This window comes from Hyperolius riggenbachi, chromosome 5 (assembly GCF_040937935.1).
Source record: "Hyperolius riggenbachi isolate aHypRig1 chromosome 5, aHypRig1.pri, whole genome shotgun sequence".
Lineage (NCBI taxonomy): Eukaryota > Metazoa > Chordata > Amphibia > Anura > Hyperoliidae > Hyperolius > Hyperolius riggenbachi.
In genome coordinates this window covers 122,107,921-122,124,213 of record NC_090650.1, presented here as the reverse complement: position 1 = coordinate 122,124,213, position 16,293 = coordinate 122,107,921, and the positions used below count along the sequence as shown (strand labels likewise).

At 44.4% G+C, this 16,293-nt stretch overlaps 1 protein-coding gene across 10 annotated transcripts in view; it reads left to right on the top strand.

Moving 5' to 3' along the window:
- GADL1 (glutamate decarboxylase like 1) overlaps positions 1 to 16,293 on the top strand; it is a 437,687-nt gene that overhangs the window by 166,429 nt on the left and 254,965 nt on the right. For 6 of the 10 annotated variants that reach the window (XR_011020806.1, XM_068236209.1, XM_068236210.1 and 3 more), the window contains one exon: positions 10,960 to 11,066. The exons of 3 other annotated variants lie outside the window; for them this stretch is intronic. Coding sequence is in view for 6 of the 7 variants with exons in the window: in XM_068236209.1 (XP_068092310.1) it covers positions 10,960 to 11,066 (107 nt within the window). In the remaining variant the exon portion in view is untranslated. Of the gene's footprint in view, positions 1 to 8,117; positions 8,193 to 10,959; positions 11,067 to 16,293 lie in introns of those variants that run through there. One more of the 10 variants, XM_068236214.1, reaches the window with a different exon arrangement.

Genomic DNA, 16,293 nt, shown 5'->3' with positions numbered 1-16,293 from the left:
TTGTAATACTCATCACTGCATATACCTACTACCTGTTGTTCACAGTGCACCCACCTACCTACGTGAGCACACACAGTGTCAGTGTGCCTGTCCGGTACCTGTCTGTGTGTGACAGGTGCACATTGTAATACCCATCACTGCATATACCTACTACCTGTTGTTCACTTCAGTGCACCCACCTACCTACGTGAGCGCACGCAGTATCACTGTGCCTCTCCAGTACCTGTCTGTGTGTGACAGGTGCACATTGTAATACCCATCACTGCATATACCTACTACCTGTTGTTCACTTCAGTTCATCCACCTACCTATGTGAGCACACGCAGTGTCGCTGTGCCTGTCCGGTACCTGTGTTTGTGTGTGACAGGTGCACATTGTATTACCCATCACTGCAAATACCTGCCTGTTGTTCACAGTGCACCCACCTACCTATGTGAGCGAATGCAGTGTCAGAATACGGCACATCCCATCAACTCCCAAGATTGTCAGGACGTGGTTGACTATTTAACACAGAACACCTCATCTTCCGCAACCACCAGCGCTACTCCAAGTACCACATCCACTACATTTGACAGTTCGCAGGAGATATTTGGTAGGGAAATCACTGATGCACAGCCATTATTGTTACAACCAGATGAAGGCGCTAAGCAAGTTACACCACCTCAAATGTCTGAGTTAGGCAACACTATGGACGTAACGTGTGAGGAGGAGGAGGATGAAGTACCTGCTGTTGGTGCAGCTTTGGAGGTGTCTGAGGCAAGCAAAGCTGGGCAGGATGATTATGATGATGATGATGATACGAATGCCACGTATGTTCCCAATAGAGGAGATGAACAGGGGGACAGTTCAGAGGGGGAGTCAGAGAGGAGTAGGAGGAGACGAGTTCCTGAAAGAAGCAGCGGGAGCTCGTCGGCAGAAACAGCTGGTGACAGTGTCCGGCGCCATGTATCGCCACCTATGGACAGCCAGCCAACATGCCCTTCAATGTCAGCTGCTGATGCCACCATAGTGCCATCAACCCAGTGGGGCTCAGCGATTTGGACATTTTTTTCTCTCTGCCTCCAAGAATTGAGCCGTGGAAAGGCCAACACCAACGTAGGGACAACTGCCTTACGAGAAAAGGCACAAATTGCAATGGGAAGAGCACCAGAGGAAAAGCAGCACCCAAAAGCAAAGTCACTCTCCTTCTCCTCCTCCTCCTTCAGGTGCAGCATCTTCAGCCGCTTTCTCTCTTGCACCTTCACACCTCCTTCACTCTGCCTCTGACCTTGAGCGGTTCCTGCTCCTCTGCCCACAGCAGCCAGGTGTCTGTGAAGGAAATCTTTGAGCGAAAGAAGCCAATTTCTGCCAATCACCCCCTTGCCTGGCGTCTGACAGCTGGTTTGGTGGAACTGTTAGCTCGCCAGCTGTTACCATATCAGCTGGTGGACTCTGAGGCCTTCCATAAATTTGTGGCCACTGGGACACCGCAGTGGAAGATGCCAGGCTGCAATTATTTCTCTAAAAAGGTGATACCCAAACTGTATCGTGAAGTTGAGAGGCAAGTGGTGTCATCTCTGGCACACAGCGTTGGGTCAAGGGTCCACCTGACCACGGATGCCTGGTCTGCCAAGCATGGTCAGGGCAGGTACATTACTTACACAGCCCATTGGGTCAACCTGGTGACTGACGGCAAGCAGGGAGTATGTGGCTGTGCAGTGGACCAACTTGTGATACCTCCACGGCTTGCAGGCAGGCCTCCTGCCACCTCCTCTCCTTCTGCTACATCCTCTTCGCTGTTGCCATCCTCCTCCTCCTTGGCTGAGTGGCAGTTCAACTCTACTGGTGCTGCAATCTCCTCTCCAGCTACACAGCCCCAGCTCCCCAGGGCCTATGCTGCCAGGTGCGATGGTGTCATGCCATCTTAGACATGTCTTGCCTCAAAGCGGAGAGTCACACTGGACCAGCTCTCCTGGCTTCTCTTAACAAACAGGTGGATCAGTGGCTGACCCCGCACCAACTGGAGATCGGAAACGTGGTGTGTGACAACGGCAGCAATCTCATTTCCGCTTTGAATTTGGGAAAGCTGACACATGTACCCTGCATGGCACATCTAGTACATGGCTAAATCTAGTCATTCAAAGATTTGTGTCAAAGTACCCAGGCTTATAGGATGTCCTGAAGCAGGCCAGGAAGTTGTGTGGGCATTTCAGGCGGTCTTACACGGCCATGGCACTCTTTGCGGACATTCAGCAGAGAAACAAGTTGCCGGTGAGATGCCTGATTTGCGATAGCCCGACTTGCTGGAATTCGACCCTGGTCATGTTCTCTCACCTGCTAGAACAGGAGAAAGCGGTCACCCAGTACCTCTACAACTACAGTAGAAGGACACAGTCTGGGGAGATGGGGATGTTCTGGCCCAACAACTGGACACTCATGCGAAATGCATGCAGGCTCATGCAGCCATTTGAGGAGGTGACCAACCTGGTGAGTCGCAGTGAAGGCACCATCAGTGACTTGATCCCCTACGCTTCCTTCATGGAGCGTGCCGTGCGTAGAGTGGTGGATCAAGCTGTGGAGGAGCGTGAAGAGGAACAGTTACAGGAGGAAGCATTGTGGGATAAATTCTCATCATAACCGGGTGTTTCCTTAACACCTGCGGCAGCACAGAGAGGGGAGGAGGAAGAGGAGGAAGAGTTATGTGGGAAAGAGGAGTCAGACTCGAATGATGAGGATGGTGTTTCTTTGGAGGAGGAGGAGGAGGCGGCGGCAGAAGAACAACCGAAGCAGTCGTCACAGGGGGCTTGTGCTGCTCAACGTTCCCATGGTATTGTTCGTGGCTGGGGGGAGGAGGAGGACTTACCTGATGTCACTGAGGAAGAGCAAGAAGAGATGGATAGTAAGTCTGGATCCAACTTTGTGCAGATGGCATCTTTCATGTTGTCCAGCCTGTTGAGGGACCCCCGTATAAAAAAACTCAAGGGGAATGAGCTGTAATGGGTGGCCACGCTACTAGACCCTTGGTATAGGCACAAAGTGGCGGACCTGTTACCAACTCATCTGAAGGCGGAAAGAATGCAGCATTTGCAGAACAAGCTGGTAACTATGCTTTACAATGCGTTTAAGGGTGATGTCACAGCACCACGCAATAAAGGTACCACTGCCAGTAATCCTTCTCTCATGTCTACGCAGGCAAGGAAAGGACGCTCCAGCAATCTCATGGTGATGTCAGACATGCGAAGAGAAGTTATATATAGTATAAGGTAACAGGCGGCACCATTGTCTATTGATCTTCGATTGACCATTACATGCGCGCTAATCTTCTGGGGTTCCCTGTTTATGGGCCCCGTATGTGAGTTATCGTTTTTATGTCTACTGCCTTTTAAAGCAATTTTATCTAAATAAACGGGTTACGCTTAGATATTGCCGTTTTTGTTTTCCTATATAAATTCCTGAAACTTTACCTCCATACGGATGTCCACTGGATCTTCACAACGCCTGATGTTCCCTGGACGTTATCTGTGACATGAGCCATTTCACAACCTTATAATGTGGGTTGTTGGGAGCTGGTAAGCCTTTTCTAGTTTTGATGTTTGGCGGATACCTACCTCTGAGCATTTGATATATTGTGGTGAAGAATTTACCATTCCCTACATACAATGACTTTCTAAACCTGCACTGACCTTTGATGTATGCGAAGAGAAGTTGCCTAAGTCACAAAAGTGTTCAGTACCTCGCCTTTATCAAGATGAATGAAGCATGGATCCTGGAGGGCTACTGCCCGCCCCAAGACTAAGTCAGTCCCCACACACAGCATCTCTGCCTGCACGCCGTGTGACTGCCTGCCCCAAGACTAAGTCGCTCCACACACAGCATCTCTGCCCGCAGGCCACTTGACTGCCTTCTCCACCACCACCAACAGGGTCCAGGACTCCAGGTGGATTCCTGAATTTTTAAGGCCACTGCTAGCAGCAGCCGCTATAATAATTTTTCTGGTGCGTGTACATGCCTGCCTAATTCTCCTGGCTGCACTGCAGCTGCAACAACAACAAAAAAGGCATGTACATGTGCCAATTCCCCTTCGTGATCATTACCTTGGCACGGTGAAGGGGCTTGAGTATCACAATGAAGCAATGACCGATGGCTATATGAGTGTCTCGGGGGGGGGGGGGGGGGGGGCACCCAAGATAATGTCATGGCTTTATTGTGGACAGACCAAATTTGATCAGCTGGACAGTCACTGTTGTTCTATTATTGAGCTACCACAGCCCGGCGACCATATGGGCTTGAAAACAGCCATGGCCTGCACTCTCGCCATGATGCACACCAGTCCAGCACAGCTGTCACTACACAAACAGCTGTTTGCGGTGCGTCACACAGTGAGTTTGGTGTGTCAGTGTGAAGCAGTGCTCTAATTACACTATCTAATTGATGTATACACATGCAAGATGTTTTAAAGCACTTTAGGCCTGCAATTTAGCATTCAATGTGATTTCTGCCCTGAAAACGCTGCTTTGCATCAAATCCAGATTTTTCCCCGGGACTTTTGCCGTATCCCACTCTGCCATGCCCCCATCCAGGTGTTAGACCCCTTGAAACTTCTTTTTCATCACTTTTCTGGCTAGCATAAGTGTTTCTAGTTTTCAAAGTTCGCTTCCCCATTGAAGTCTATTACGGTTCGCAAAAGTTTGCGCGAACCGAAAATCGGAGGTTTGGGCCATCTCTAAAAAACACCTGATTTGAAGTACAATGCACTGTATTGGAGGAAGGGAAGATAGTTGGGGCCTCCCACAGCCCTGGGCCCCCCTGCGATCGCAGAGGCTGCTCCCCTTTATTTAGCCCTGGGCTAGGTACACTTTAAACTAATAGAAACAAAGCATGAATGTTTCCATTAGTGCTCTGCATTTGCAACATGATTTTTTCTCATCACAATCATTGTGTCTGCTACATTTTTTGTGCAACTGGCCTCCTATACAAAGTATAGGAACACAGGAGAATCAAATAACAGACACGCTGCTATGGGATTTTTCTGTGATTCTGCAATTCAAAATATTTTCTTGCCCATTGCTTTCCTCCCATCGTAAATTGCAAACACATCACTATCACACTCATGTACCTGTTGGATCGCAATAGCTGCAGTGGAAAATGGGAGAAACTCATCTGGATTGCAGCACGATTGCAATTGTGTTTCTTAGTGGACAATTGCCCTTAAATTCACACAGCCGATATGCTCAGGCCATTATATTTCAATGATTTTACACTGTCTCAATTTTAGTACCTTGGCCATGTTTCACTAGTGCATTTTTTGATCCTGGTTTTGATTCTTGACTACCTAAGGCTCCGTTCTCATACAGTTGAGCACAAAATTATTAGCCCTCCCAGGAATTATAGAAAATTTTCCTAAGCTTCTTCCCGATGTTTGCAGCATTGATGAAACTTTACATGATCAAACATTCACCCATGCTATTTAGTAGCTTTTGGTACATTTTGTTATATAAAAGACATTTTTAGGCTTGCTTTATATCAAATATAGTAAAATTGGGAAGGTCAAAATATTAGCATCATGGGAACCTTTGCTTTCAAAACACACCAACAGTAATTAACCAATCAGCTTTGAAACCACTCCTGTGGAGTCAATTGGCTTCCAACAACAACCCAGTCAATTGGCTCCTAATCAACATTAAATTAACATAAAAAGACTGTAAGGAACACATGAGATGGTCTACTGTTACTAACCCTGGCAAAGACAAAGTGAACCAGTCTGGAGTTCAGAAAGAAGATAGTAGAGGCTCATGATAAGGGGAAGGCTGCACTGCCATTTCTAAGCGATTCACAGTGCTTACTACTTATTTACTGCTGTAAGTTACATTATTGCCAAGTACAACAAGGAGACAAATTCTGTAAGAAACAAACCTGACCATGGCCCCAGACATCTGACAAGATGATTGTTGCAGACCTGGAGTTGATATTTTAAGGAACACAGTTGTGAGGGCTCTTCATCGTGGTGAGCTTCAGGGCCAATGGGCCATCGTCCCAGAAGAACCCCTTTACTCAAAGAGGGCACATCACAGCCCAACTGAGGTTTGCCCGTGAACATTTAAAAGATAAAGATGAGTTTTGGAAGTCTGTGCCATGGTCTGATGAGACTAAATTGAAACCGTTTGAGCACATGGATATTGCTTATGTTTGTCAAAAAAGGTTAAACATGGTGTTGGGAGCATCATGCTGCGGGGATTTTCAGGTGAAATAAGGGAGCCTTGTTTGGGTGCAGCGCATAATGAAAAAATTAAATTATGTTGACATTTTGAGGGAGAATTTGTAGACATTTGGGTTTTTCAACAAGACAATGATCCAAAGCATACACTGAAAATGAATCCAACATTTCCTCAAGGATACCAAAACTAAGATCCTGGAGTGGCTTGCACAGAGCCCAAATCTCAATCCTATAAAGCAGGGGTCAGGAACCTTTTTGGCTGAGAGAGCCATAAACGCCACAAATTTTAAAATGTAATTCCGTGAGAGCAATAGAATATGTTTTAAACTGGGACAGTAGGGGTCGCGTCCCTGTTGCCATGGTGATGGGTATGCAGTTGATCCGCCGGGCAGGGGAAGTGCCAGATAAATCTTCAGCTTCTCTTGGGTTTCAGCAACATCGGCAATTTCCCCAAGAGCCAGACAGGAGTAATACAGACTAACAGCTTGTACAATTAGCTAGCTGACCTGGGGGTTGATTCACTTTGTAGGACAAGATCCCCGCACGTTGGCCCAATAGGCTGCCTGTCAAGTGACAGACAGCCTATTCCACCAATCAAAGTGTGGGGATCCCATTCTACAAAGTCACTGGACCTGACAGGGTCCAGAGTTGGACAATTGGAGCAGCTGTTAGTTTTGAACCAGCTAGAACAGTTTGCAATTGAAGAGTGGGCCAAAATCCCTCAGGAGATCTGTGCCAACCTAGTAAACAATTACTCTAAAAGATTGTTGTCAGTTGTGGCTCAGAAAGGGTACACAGCATGGTGGTGTAGTGGTCAGTGCTCTAACTAGAAGTCCCCGGGCCCCCCTGCAAGATATTGAGGGCCCCCCTGGGGCCCATCCATGGCCGTTTTGGGGGGGGTAGGACGGGTCACAGCATGAGAGGAGAGCTTTGCACATCAGCGGAGAGGGGGACATCCCCCCCGCCCTCACCTTGGGCTCTCCTCTCTGCGCTCCCCTCCTGCATCTATCTAAGTGGCAGCAGCGGCAAAGTAATGTGAAGCCCTTGCAAATCGGCAACCTCCGTGGTAAATGGAGGTAATTATAGCTGCCGCCGCCGCCGACGCTGCTGCCACTTAGATAGATGCAGGAGGGGAGCGCAGAGGGGAGAGTGACTATTAATGGTCTCATTGGCCTGGGGGATAATAATTTTGGATGTCTTATTTTTGCCCATTCTAGTTTCAACTCAGTGTAACAATAAAATATCCTAATTAAAATTAGTGTACATTTGTTGTGTTGTACATTGTACATTTATAATGTATTTGTTTCTAAAATAACACACACTCGAAGCTAATGCTCAGTTTCATGGAGAAATTAAGAGTGTTGTCTAATTGCATAAGGGGGCTAATCATTTTGGCTTCAACTGTAAAAGGTGTATAGTTCTGTTCCAGTCCGGTCCTGTCAGTTTGCATCAGTTTGCATCAGTTTTGTATTGGTTTTCTATGACTAAGTTCACACAAAAAGTGTATAGTGCCATTCCTGTCAGGTAAAACCTGATAAAAAACTGATGCAAAACTGACAGGACAGAACAAAACTTGGAATTGGAATGGAACTATAAAGTTAGCCTAAGGGCCTATTTCCACTACACGCAGATTGGGTGCAGAATTGATGCAGAATGGATGCAAAAAAAAAGTGACTCCAATGAATGTCTATGGGAAAATCTGCATCAGAAAAATTGCGTTTAGTGGAAACAGGCCCATAGGCTTTCATTGGAGTCAGTTTTTCTGTATCCATTCTGCATCCAATCTGCGTGTAGTGGAAATAGGCCCTTACTGTTTTGCTATACAATGCCTTGCCTGGCTTCTGCTGCTATAGCTGGCAGTTATCACACAGTAGTCAGTTATCTCTTCTGTTTCCGATGGCATTGCTCTCCTCTCCTACTTAATTCAATGTGCATGTCTTAAATCAATAACAACGTGCCCTGAACCTACCCCTTTAGAGCACACATTGGGACATGCAGAGTAAATATATTTATCCTGATAATGGTCTACCATTTCTTCCTCTGTCTGTTCTTCTACTGTCCCCTACATCCTGTTTATGTTACTTGAAAGGTCATCGTAGGAGGTTTGGGAGGCTTAGTTGTCCTAGTTTTCGGCTCATACAACTTATGACACTATTCAAGCATATGTTTACTTGTATCTGCTTTAGATTCAATTTTTGCTATCAAAAACTTCTATTTAAAACCTTTTGTTCTCATTTAAAATGATTGAATTACCAAGTGCTTTCTTCCTTAGTCTTTCTTCCTTGGTTTTTGGCAATATCTGTGCAAGCAAAACATTAGCTTCCAGTCATGCTACTGTCCTGTGTGTAGGCACCATCAGCACTGAAGTCTTTGGAGCCACCACCGCAGGACTATTCTCTCTCTCTCTCTCTCTCTATTAGAACTGTAATGCTTTTCAGGCCGTCCTAAAAGACAAATAAGTCTAGACAATCAAAGTGAGTTTCACAATCCTCGTTCACCCTACCTTTTCATCTTTTTTAATTTCAATCCAACAGACAAAAGTGGACCATGGGCACACCTACCCAATTTATTGGATAACTTAAAATGGGGCCCTGATCAATAATGCATTGTACTTTTATTTCTGATTTGGCTTCTTTTCTAAAATGCAACCTCGTTTCCTGATAGTCTCTTTTTTTGTAAGGTAAACACTAACAATTATTCTTCATTCCAAGTGTTTTTAAATGCTACCAGCAATTAACCACTTCAGGACCACAGGCTTTACCCCCCCTCCCCCCTCTCCCCCAGTGACCAGGCCACTTTTTACAAAATAGGCCACTGCAGCTTTAAGGCCTCGTTGCAGGGCCATACAACTCAGCACACAAGTGACACCCCCCCCCCCTTTTCTGCCTACCTACAGAGCTTTCTGTTGGTGAGGTCTGATTGTTCCCTTAATGTTTGTTTATTTTTGTGCAAATATTTTTTGTTTATTTTTTAAATAAATTCTATTTTTTTTTTACTATCTTTTTCCCTTCCCTCCCACAATCAGCCAATGACAGTGATTGGCTGTCATAGGCTTCAGCCTATGACAGCAGATTGCTCCTGAGTGTCTCAGGGAGACAATCATGTCACATAGCTGTTCCCAGTACAGCACTGCCTTAGATCACAGCGCTGTACAGTGTTATTAGAAAGCGGTTTCGCGGCTACCACCACTGGGAGACTAATGGCTGACTGGAGCTCCATCATCCAAGTGGAAATGCACAGGCATCGGCGCGTGCAATCTCCTACAAATCCACGCCCCAGGACTTTATGCCAATCAGCATTAGGCAGTCCTGGGGCTGGCGCCGTGTCCACGACAATTGGCATGACGCGGTCGCCTAGTGGTCAAATAGAAGCATAATTCAATGTGCGCAGAGTTAATCCTAGATAAAGTTTAAGAAAACGGTACCTACCATCTTCATTCTCTAATAATAAGCAGTGCCAGTTGGCTTACTTCCAAGCTGATGCTCTGCCTCTCATACTTCAAGTCACTAGGGCATAAGGAAAGGAAGGATAATCAGTGAGCCTCATTTTAATTTATTTAAAGTACACTTAGGCATGAGTACTCTTACACTTTAATATTTGCTTGATGTTGTTTAACTGCCATTTTTTATGCCAAAACAGCAATATAAGTTTTTTCCTTTATATATATATATTTTTTTTTTATAAAAGTCACAGTAAAATAGAAATGTTGTCATTACTGGAAATAAAACTAAAGAATACTTGTGAGGTAAAAAAGCAAATCATTTATATACTTACCTTGGTTAATGGAAGTCTCTAGATCCTCCAGAGGCTTCCCCTGTCCTTCTCTGCCTCGCTGTTCTAGCACCTGGACCCCTAAAGCTCGTGGCCACGCTCCCATATGGGAATGAGCAAGACCACACTGGGCAGACATAGGACAGCTCACAGTAGCACAGACCCACCATTCGGCTCCATGCTTGTGCGCAGGCATAAGTCATCTGTGCCTGTACAGTGCAGCCAAGCTCCATTGACAAGCGTTTGAGGTGGTCTCAGTGCTAAAACCGTGAGGAGGAGAAATACGGGGAAAGCCACTGGATTATCCAGAGACTTCCATCTACCTAGATAAGTACTCATTTGGGGTACTTTTTTCTCTTAAGGTTACCTTTAGGCTGGTTTTAAAGTTTTAGTGTGTGTTTTCAGTGTAATACACCACCCCGCCGCATTGCACCGCATTGCATAAAACCACAAACATATAACCCTGTGGCAGAGTGCGCCGACAGGGTCATAAGCATAGCACTGCCCCACCACACACACGCCACGCCGCCCTCGCCCAGTGACGTGCTGGACAGGAAGTACATCTCTGGGATTGCTGGGTTTCCCCATCGTATTTCTGTTGTTCCGCATATGCATGCCACACCGCAGCCACCAACATTTTTAGAATGTATGGGTCACCCATTGACTTCAATGCCTTCTGCCGCTGCTGCTTTGCTATGGTAAGTCGGCTGGTAACACGCTGTTGACTTTGCGGAGGCTTGCCGATGAATTGGAAACCTCTGACGCAACGTGACAAGTGTGCTAAGCCCCATTGCCTTGCATTGCCGATGTGTTACACTGAGGTAAAACAGGGTAACACAACAAAGGTTTTCAATGCAAGTGTAAAAGGGGCCTTAAAATATAAAAAAAGGGCAAAAAATGTATGTTATTTTACACAAAAAAACTGGCCACTGTAAGGGAAAGATTTGTCCGTGCTAATACTAGTATTCATATATCTATTTTGTGTTGCCTTCTAGATATACTTATGAAGTATCCCCTGTATTTATTGTAATTGAGGAAGCTGTGCTTACAAAAATGAGAGAGTTTCTAGGATGGAAGATTGGTGATGGTATATTTAGTCCAGGTGAGTTTGCATTACTTGCCTTCTCATTTTAAAGCAAGTACAGTTTTTTTCCTGTTCTGCCAATAAGCAGTTTCAGTCCCAAGCATGCAAGAACTTACAATACGAAGTTTTTAAAATAGATATAGGACAATTTGCATGTATTTGGTACAAATAGAACAAGCCATATTTAGAAATAATTATTGTAAGCAAAAAATCAAGTCAAAATCAACCACTAAGACAAGTATACTCTTCTCCATATGATGCCAATTAAAATCAACAATTGCATTGGAGACAGCTGTAAACAATATCAGATAAGCATGGTAAAAGAAATATGAAACCGTTTGTGTACAGAAATCCATAAGAAGTAGCAGGTGATATAGGTCTGACTGGCTTCCCTCTGCATTCTTAATAGCATCATCCTTAGTTTTTTTTCTTTAATTAACATTTAAATAGAACACTATATTGACAATCAGTAGATTGTCCCACTAGATTCCAGAAATATTCCATTGATAATTCCATTCCATTGATAATGATAATGTAAATCTTATTGCAGGTTTGGAGTCATGATGCTTATACCAAATGCTGGTCCTACCATTTGCGTGTCCCTGCAGAAACTGAGATTCAAGACAATGGCCTCAATTCGCTAAGCTTATCTCCTGTCTTTAATCACATTTCTAGAGCTGTCACCATGGTGATGAGGCATGTAGTATTCAGGAAACATTTTACCTCAGGCAAACCTAAAGTTCACTCTTCTGGCCCATATGCAATTACATTTTTCACCTGAGTTTTCACCTAGGTGATATTTTCAAAACTTTTCATAAGATGTCTTTTAAGCCACCAGCTAGCAAGAAAATACTCAAAATAAATTTTATAGTATTCTTTTAACAACTTTTGGGTATTTTTTCAATGGTAGAATGCTGAAATTTTAGTTTAAAGAGAAGATAAAAATTATCTCTTAGGAGATAACTCAGGTGAAAAAGTTAATTGCATATGGGCCTCTGTCTTTAAGTTAACTCTCCAATCCTTAAAATAACTCCAGAGTTAAAGACAGGGGCCCATATGCAATTCACTTTTTCACCTGAGTTTTCTCCTAGGAGAAAAAATGTCATCTTCCATTTAAAATAACATTTTAGCACTTTGCAATGGAAAAAGTATCAAAAAGTAGGTAAAAAGTACTATCAAAATTATTTTGAGAATTTCTTTGCTTGCTAATGGTTTAAAAATGAATTTATTGACAAGTTTCAAAATATCACCTAGGAGAAAAGTCAGGTGAAAAATTAAATTGCATATGGGCCAGGCTGTTAATTAACTGCGTGTGAAAATAACTACAGAGGAGGTAAATTAACTACAGAGGAGGTAACTTAACTACAGAGGAGGTAACTTAAGGCATGAAGAGATAACATAACTCTCTCACTGTGTGGAGGTAAGTTTTCTCTTGCCTTATTATCTCCAACATGATCTTAGTGAATTGAGGCCATTGGCCTCAATTCACTAAGATCATGCTGGAGATAATAAGGCAAGATAAAACTGGGTCTACATGAAAAGGGCGCCGGTAAAAAAGGGCGCCTGGTGGAGCCCATATAGATACCAACTTCGGCTACAAAAAAGGCGCCTGATGTAGCCCATATACACTTTGGCTACAAAAAAGACGCTTGGTGTAGCCCATATAAAAACTTCGGCTAGAAAAAAACTCCGGGATGTGTTAATTACTATTCCCCCTCCAGGCCGTCATGGATAGTGGGGGAATGAAATAATTCGGCTTCCAGCGCTTGTAGCCCATATACAAACTTCGGCTAGAAAAAAACTCCGGGATGTGTTAATTACTATTCCCCCTCCAGGCCGCCATGGATAGTGGGGGAATGAAATAATTCGGCTTACAGTGCTTGTAGCCCATATAAAAACTTCAGCTACAAAAAAAAAGTCAATAATATGGGCTACAGAGGGGCACCTTACTGTAGCCGAAAAAAATATGGGCTACAAAGGGGAGCCCGCTTGTAGCCGAAAACCTTGTAGCCAAAAAAATATGGGCTACAAAGGGGAGCCCACTTGTAGCCTATATCAAAACTCGGGCGCCCTTTTCCACACCTTGTAGCCCATATTTCCAGAAATAACATTGATGTCTATGGCGGCGCCCTTTTCATACAGGCAGCTCGGGCGCCCTTTTCAACCAATCCCATAAAACTTACCTCCACACAGTAAGAGAGTTATCTTAACTCTTCATTCCTTACATTACCTCTTCTGTAGTTAATTTACCTCCTCTGTAGTTAATTTACCTCCTCTGGAGTTATTTTCACACGCGGTTAATGAACAGCCTGTCTTTAACTCTGGAGTTATTTTAAGGATTAAAGAGTTAACTTAAAGACAGAAGAGTTAACTTTAGGTTTGCCTGAGGTAAAATGTTTCCTGAATAGTGGTGCTCAGCAGAGCTCGAATATTCGAGTAGCTCGAATATTCGAGCTCTTTTTCAGCTATTCGAGCTCGGTATTCGAGCTCCGAATAGCTGTAGCTATTCGAATGGGCTATTCGAGAACACTCGAATAGCCCATTCACTATTCGAGCTATTCGAGCAAACCGGCGCTATTCGAGCTCGGTACCGAGCTCGAATAGCGTCATAGCCCAGATTGATGTGCTTAGAGCCAATCAGAGGGCTCCCAGGCCCTCTGACGGCAGCCAATCACAGAGGGGGACCCTGGCCAGCCCCTACCCTATAAATAGCGGCCGCCATGTTCGGGTTTTCCATGCTTGCCTGAGACTTGTACAGAGAGAGATCTGCTCCTTTGTGCTTTGGCTTAGCAAGTGCTCTATTGTGTTCATTTACCTAGCGTTTTTGCTCACCTACACCTGCCATATACACCTGTATTGTTGTTATTTAGATAGACATTGTATTTTAGTTAGTAGCTTGTGTGTTACATTAGAGACAGGCAGCTGCTGCAAGCTTACAGGTTTAGGCCTCAGGGGGGCCTTGCCTCTGTGGGCAGCTGTCCTCTGTTTATTTCTCTCATCATCTATACCAGTATTTCTGCTGTCCTTTACTAATAGTATTGTAGTTATACTGTACTAGGAGTAGGACACTCACTGACTGTCACTGTTTATAGGCTACTAGCTAGCTCCTGCGTGTGTGCACTCACTCACTGTCTGTGTGTACACACACTCTATTTCCTTCTGATTACTGATTGATTATTGTTAGTTGTACTTACTTACTACTTACTCTTACTGTACCCGTAGGGACACTCACTGTCACTGTTCATATAGGCTACTAGCTCCTGCGTGTGCGCACTCACTGTCTGAGTGTACACACACAACACACACTCTATTTCCTTCTGATCGCTGATTGATTATTGTAATTAGTTAGTTCTACTTACTGTTACTACTTACTCTTACTGTACTAGGAGTCTAGGACACTCAGTCACTGTGTTCATAGGCTACTAGCTCCTGCGTGCGTGCACTCACTGTCTGAGTGTACACACACCCACACTCCATTTCCTTCTGATCGCTGATTGATTATTGTTATTAGTTAGTTCTACTTACTGTTACTACTTACTTACTCTTACTGTACTAGGAGTCTAGGACACTCAGTCACTGTGTCCATAGGCTACTAGCTCCTGCGTGCGTGCACTCACTGTCTGAGTGTACACACACCACCCACACTCCATTTCCTTCTGATCGCTGATTGATTATTGTTATTAGTTAGTTCTACTACTTACTGTTACTACTTACTGTACTAGGAGTCTAGGACACTCAGTCACTGTGTCCATAGGCTACTAGCTCCTGCGTGCGTGCACTCACTGTCTGAGTGTACACACACCACCCACACTCCATTTCCTTCTGATCGCTGATTGATTATTGTTATTAGTTAGTTCTACTACTTACTGTTACTACTTACTTACTCTTACTGTACTAGGAGTCTAGGACACCCAGTCACTGTGTCCATAGGCTACTAGCTCCTGCGTGCGTGCACTCACTGTCTGAGTGTACACACACCACCCACACTCCATTTCCTTCTGATCGCTGATTGATTATTGTTATTAGTTAGTTCTACTTACTGTTACTACTTACTTACTCTTACTGTACTAGGAGTCTAGGACACTCAGTCACTGTGTCCATAGGCTACTAGCTCCTGCGTGCGTGCACTCACTGTCTGAGTGTACACACACCACCCACACTCCATTTCCTTCTGATCGCTGATTGATTATTGTTATTAGTTAGTTCTACTACTTACTGTTACTACTTACTGTACTAGGAGTCTAGGACACTCAGTCACTGTGTCCATAGGCTACTAGCTCCTGCGTGCGTGCACTCACTGTCTGAGTGTACACACACCACCCACACTCCATTTCCTTCTGATCGCTGATTGATTATTGTTATTAGTTAGTTCTACTACTTACTGTTACTACTTACTTACTCTTACTGTACTAGGAGTCTAGGACACCCAGTCACTGTGTCCATAGGCTACTAGCTCCTGCGTGCGTGCACTCACTGTCTGAGTGTACACACACCACCCACACTCCATTTCCTTCTGATCGCTGATTGATTATTGTTATTAGTTAGTTCTACTTACTGTTACTACTTACTTACTCTTACTGTACTAGGAGTCTAGGACACTCAGTCACTGTGTCCATAGGCTACTAGCTCCTGCGTGCGTGCACTCACTGTCTGAGTGTACACACACCACCCACACTCCATTTCCTTCTGATCGCTGATTGATTATTGTTATTAGTTAGTTCTACTACTTACTGTTACTACTTACTGTACTAGGAGTCTAGGACACTCAGTCACTGTGTCCATAGGCTACTAGCTCCTGCGTGCGTGCACTCACTGTCTGAGTGTACACACACCACCCACACTCCATTTCCTTCTGATCGCTGATTGATTATTGTTATTAGTTAGTTCTACTACTTACTGTTACTACTTACTTACTCTTACTGTACTAGGAGTCTAGGACACCCAGTCACTGTGTCCATAGGCTACTAGCTCCTGCGTGCGTGCACTCACTGTCTGAGTGTACACACACCACCCACACTCCATTTCCTTCTGATCGCTGATTGATTATTGTTATTAGTTAGTTCTACTTACTGTTACTACTTACTTACTCTTACTGTACTAGGAGTCTAGGACACTCAGTCACTGTGTCCATAGGCTACTAGCTCCTGCGTGCGTGCACTCACTGTCTGAGTGTACACACACACCACCCACACTCCATTTCCTTCTGATCGCTGATTGATTATTGTTATTAGTTAGTTCTACTTAC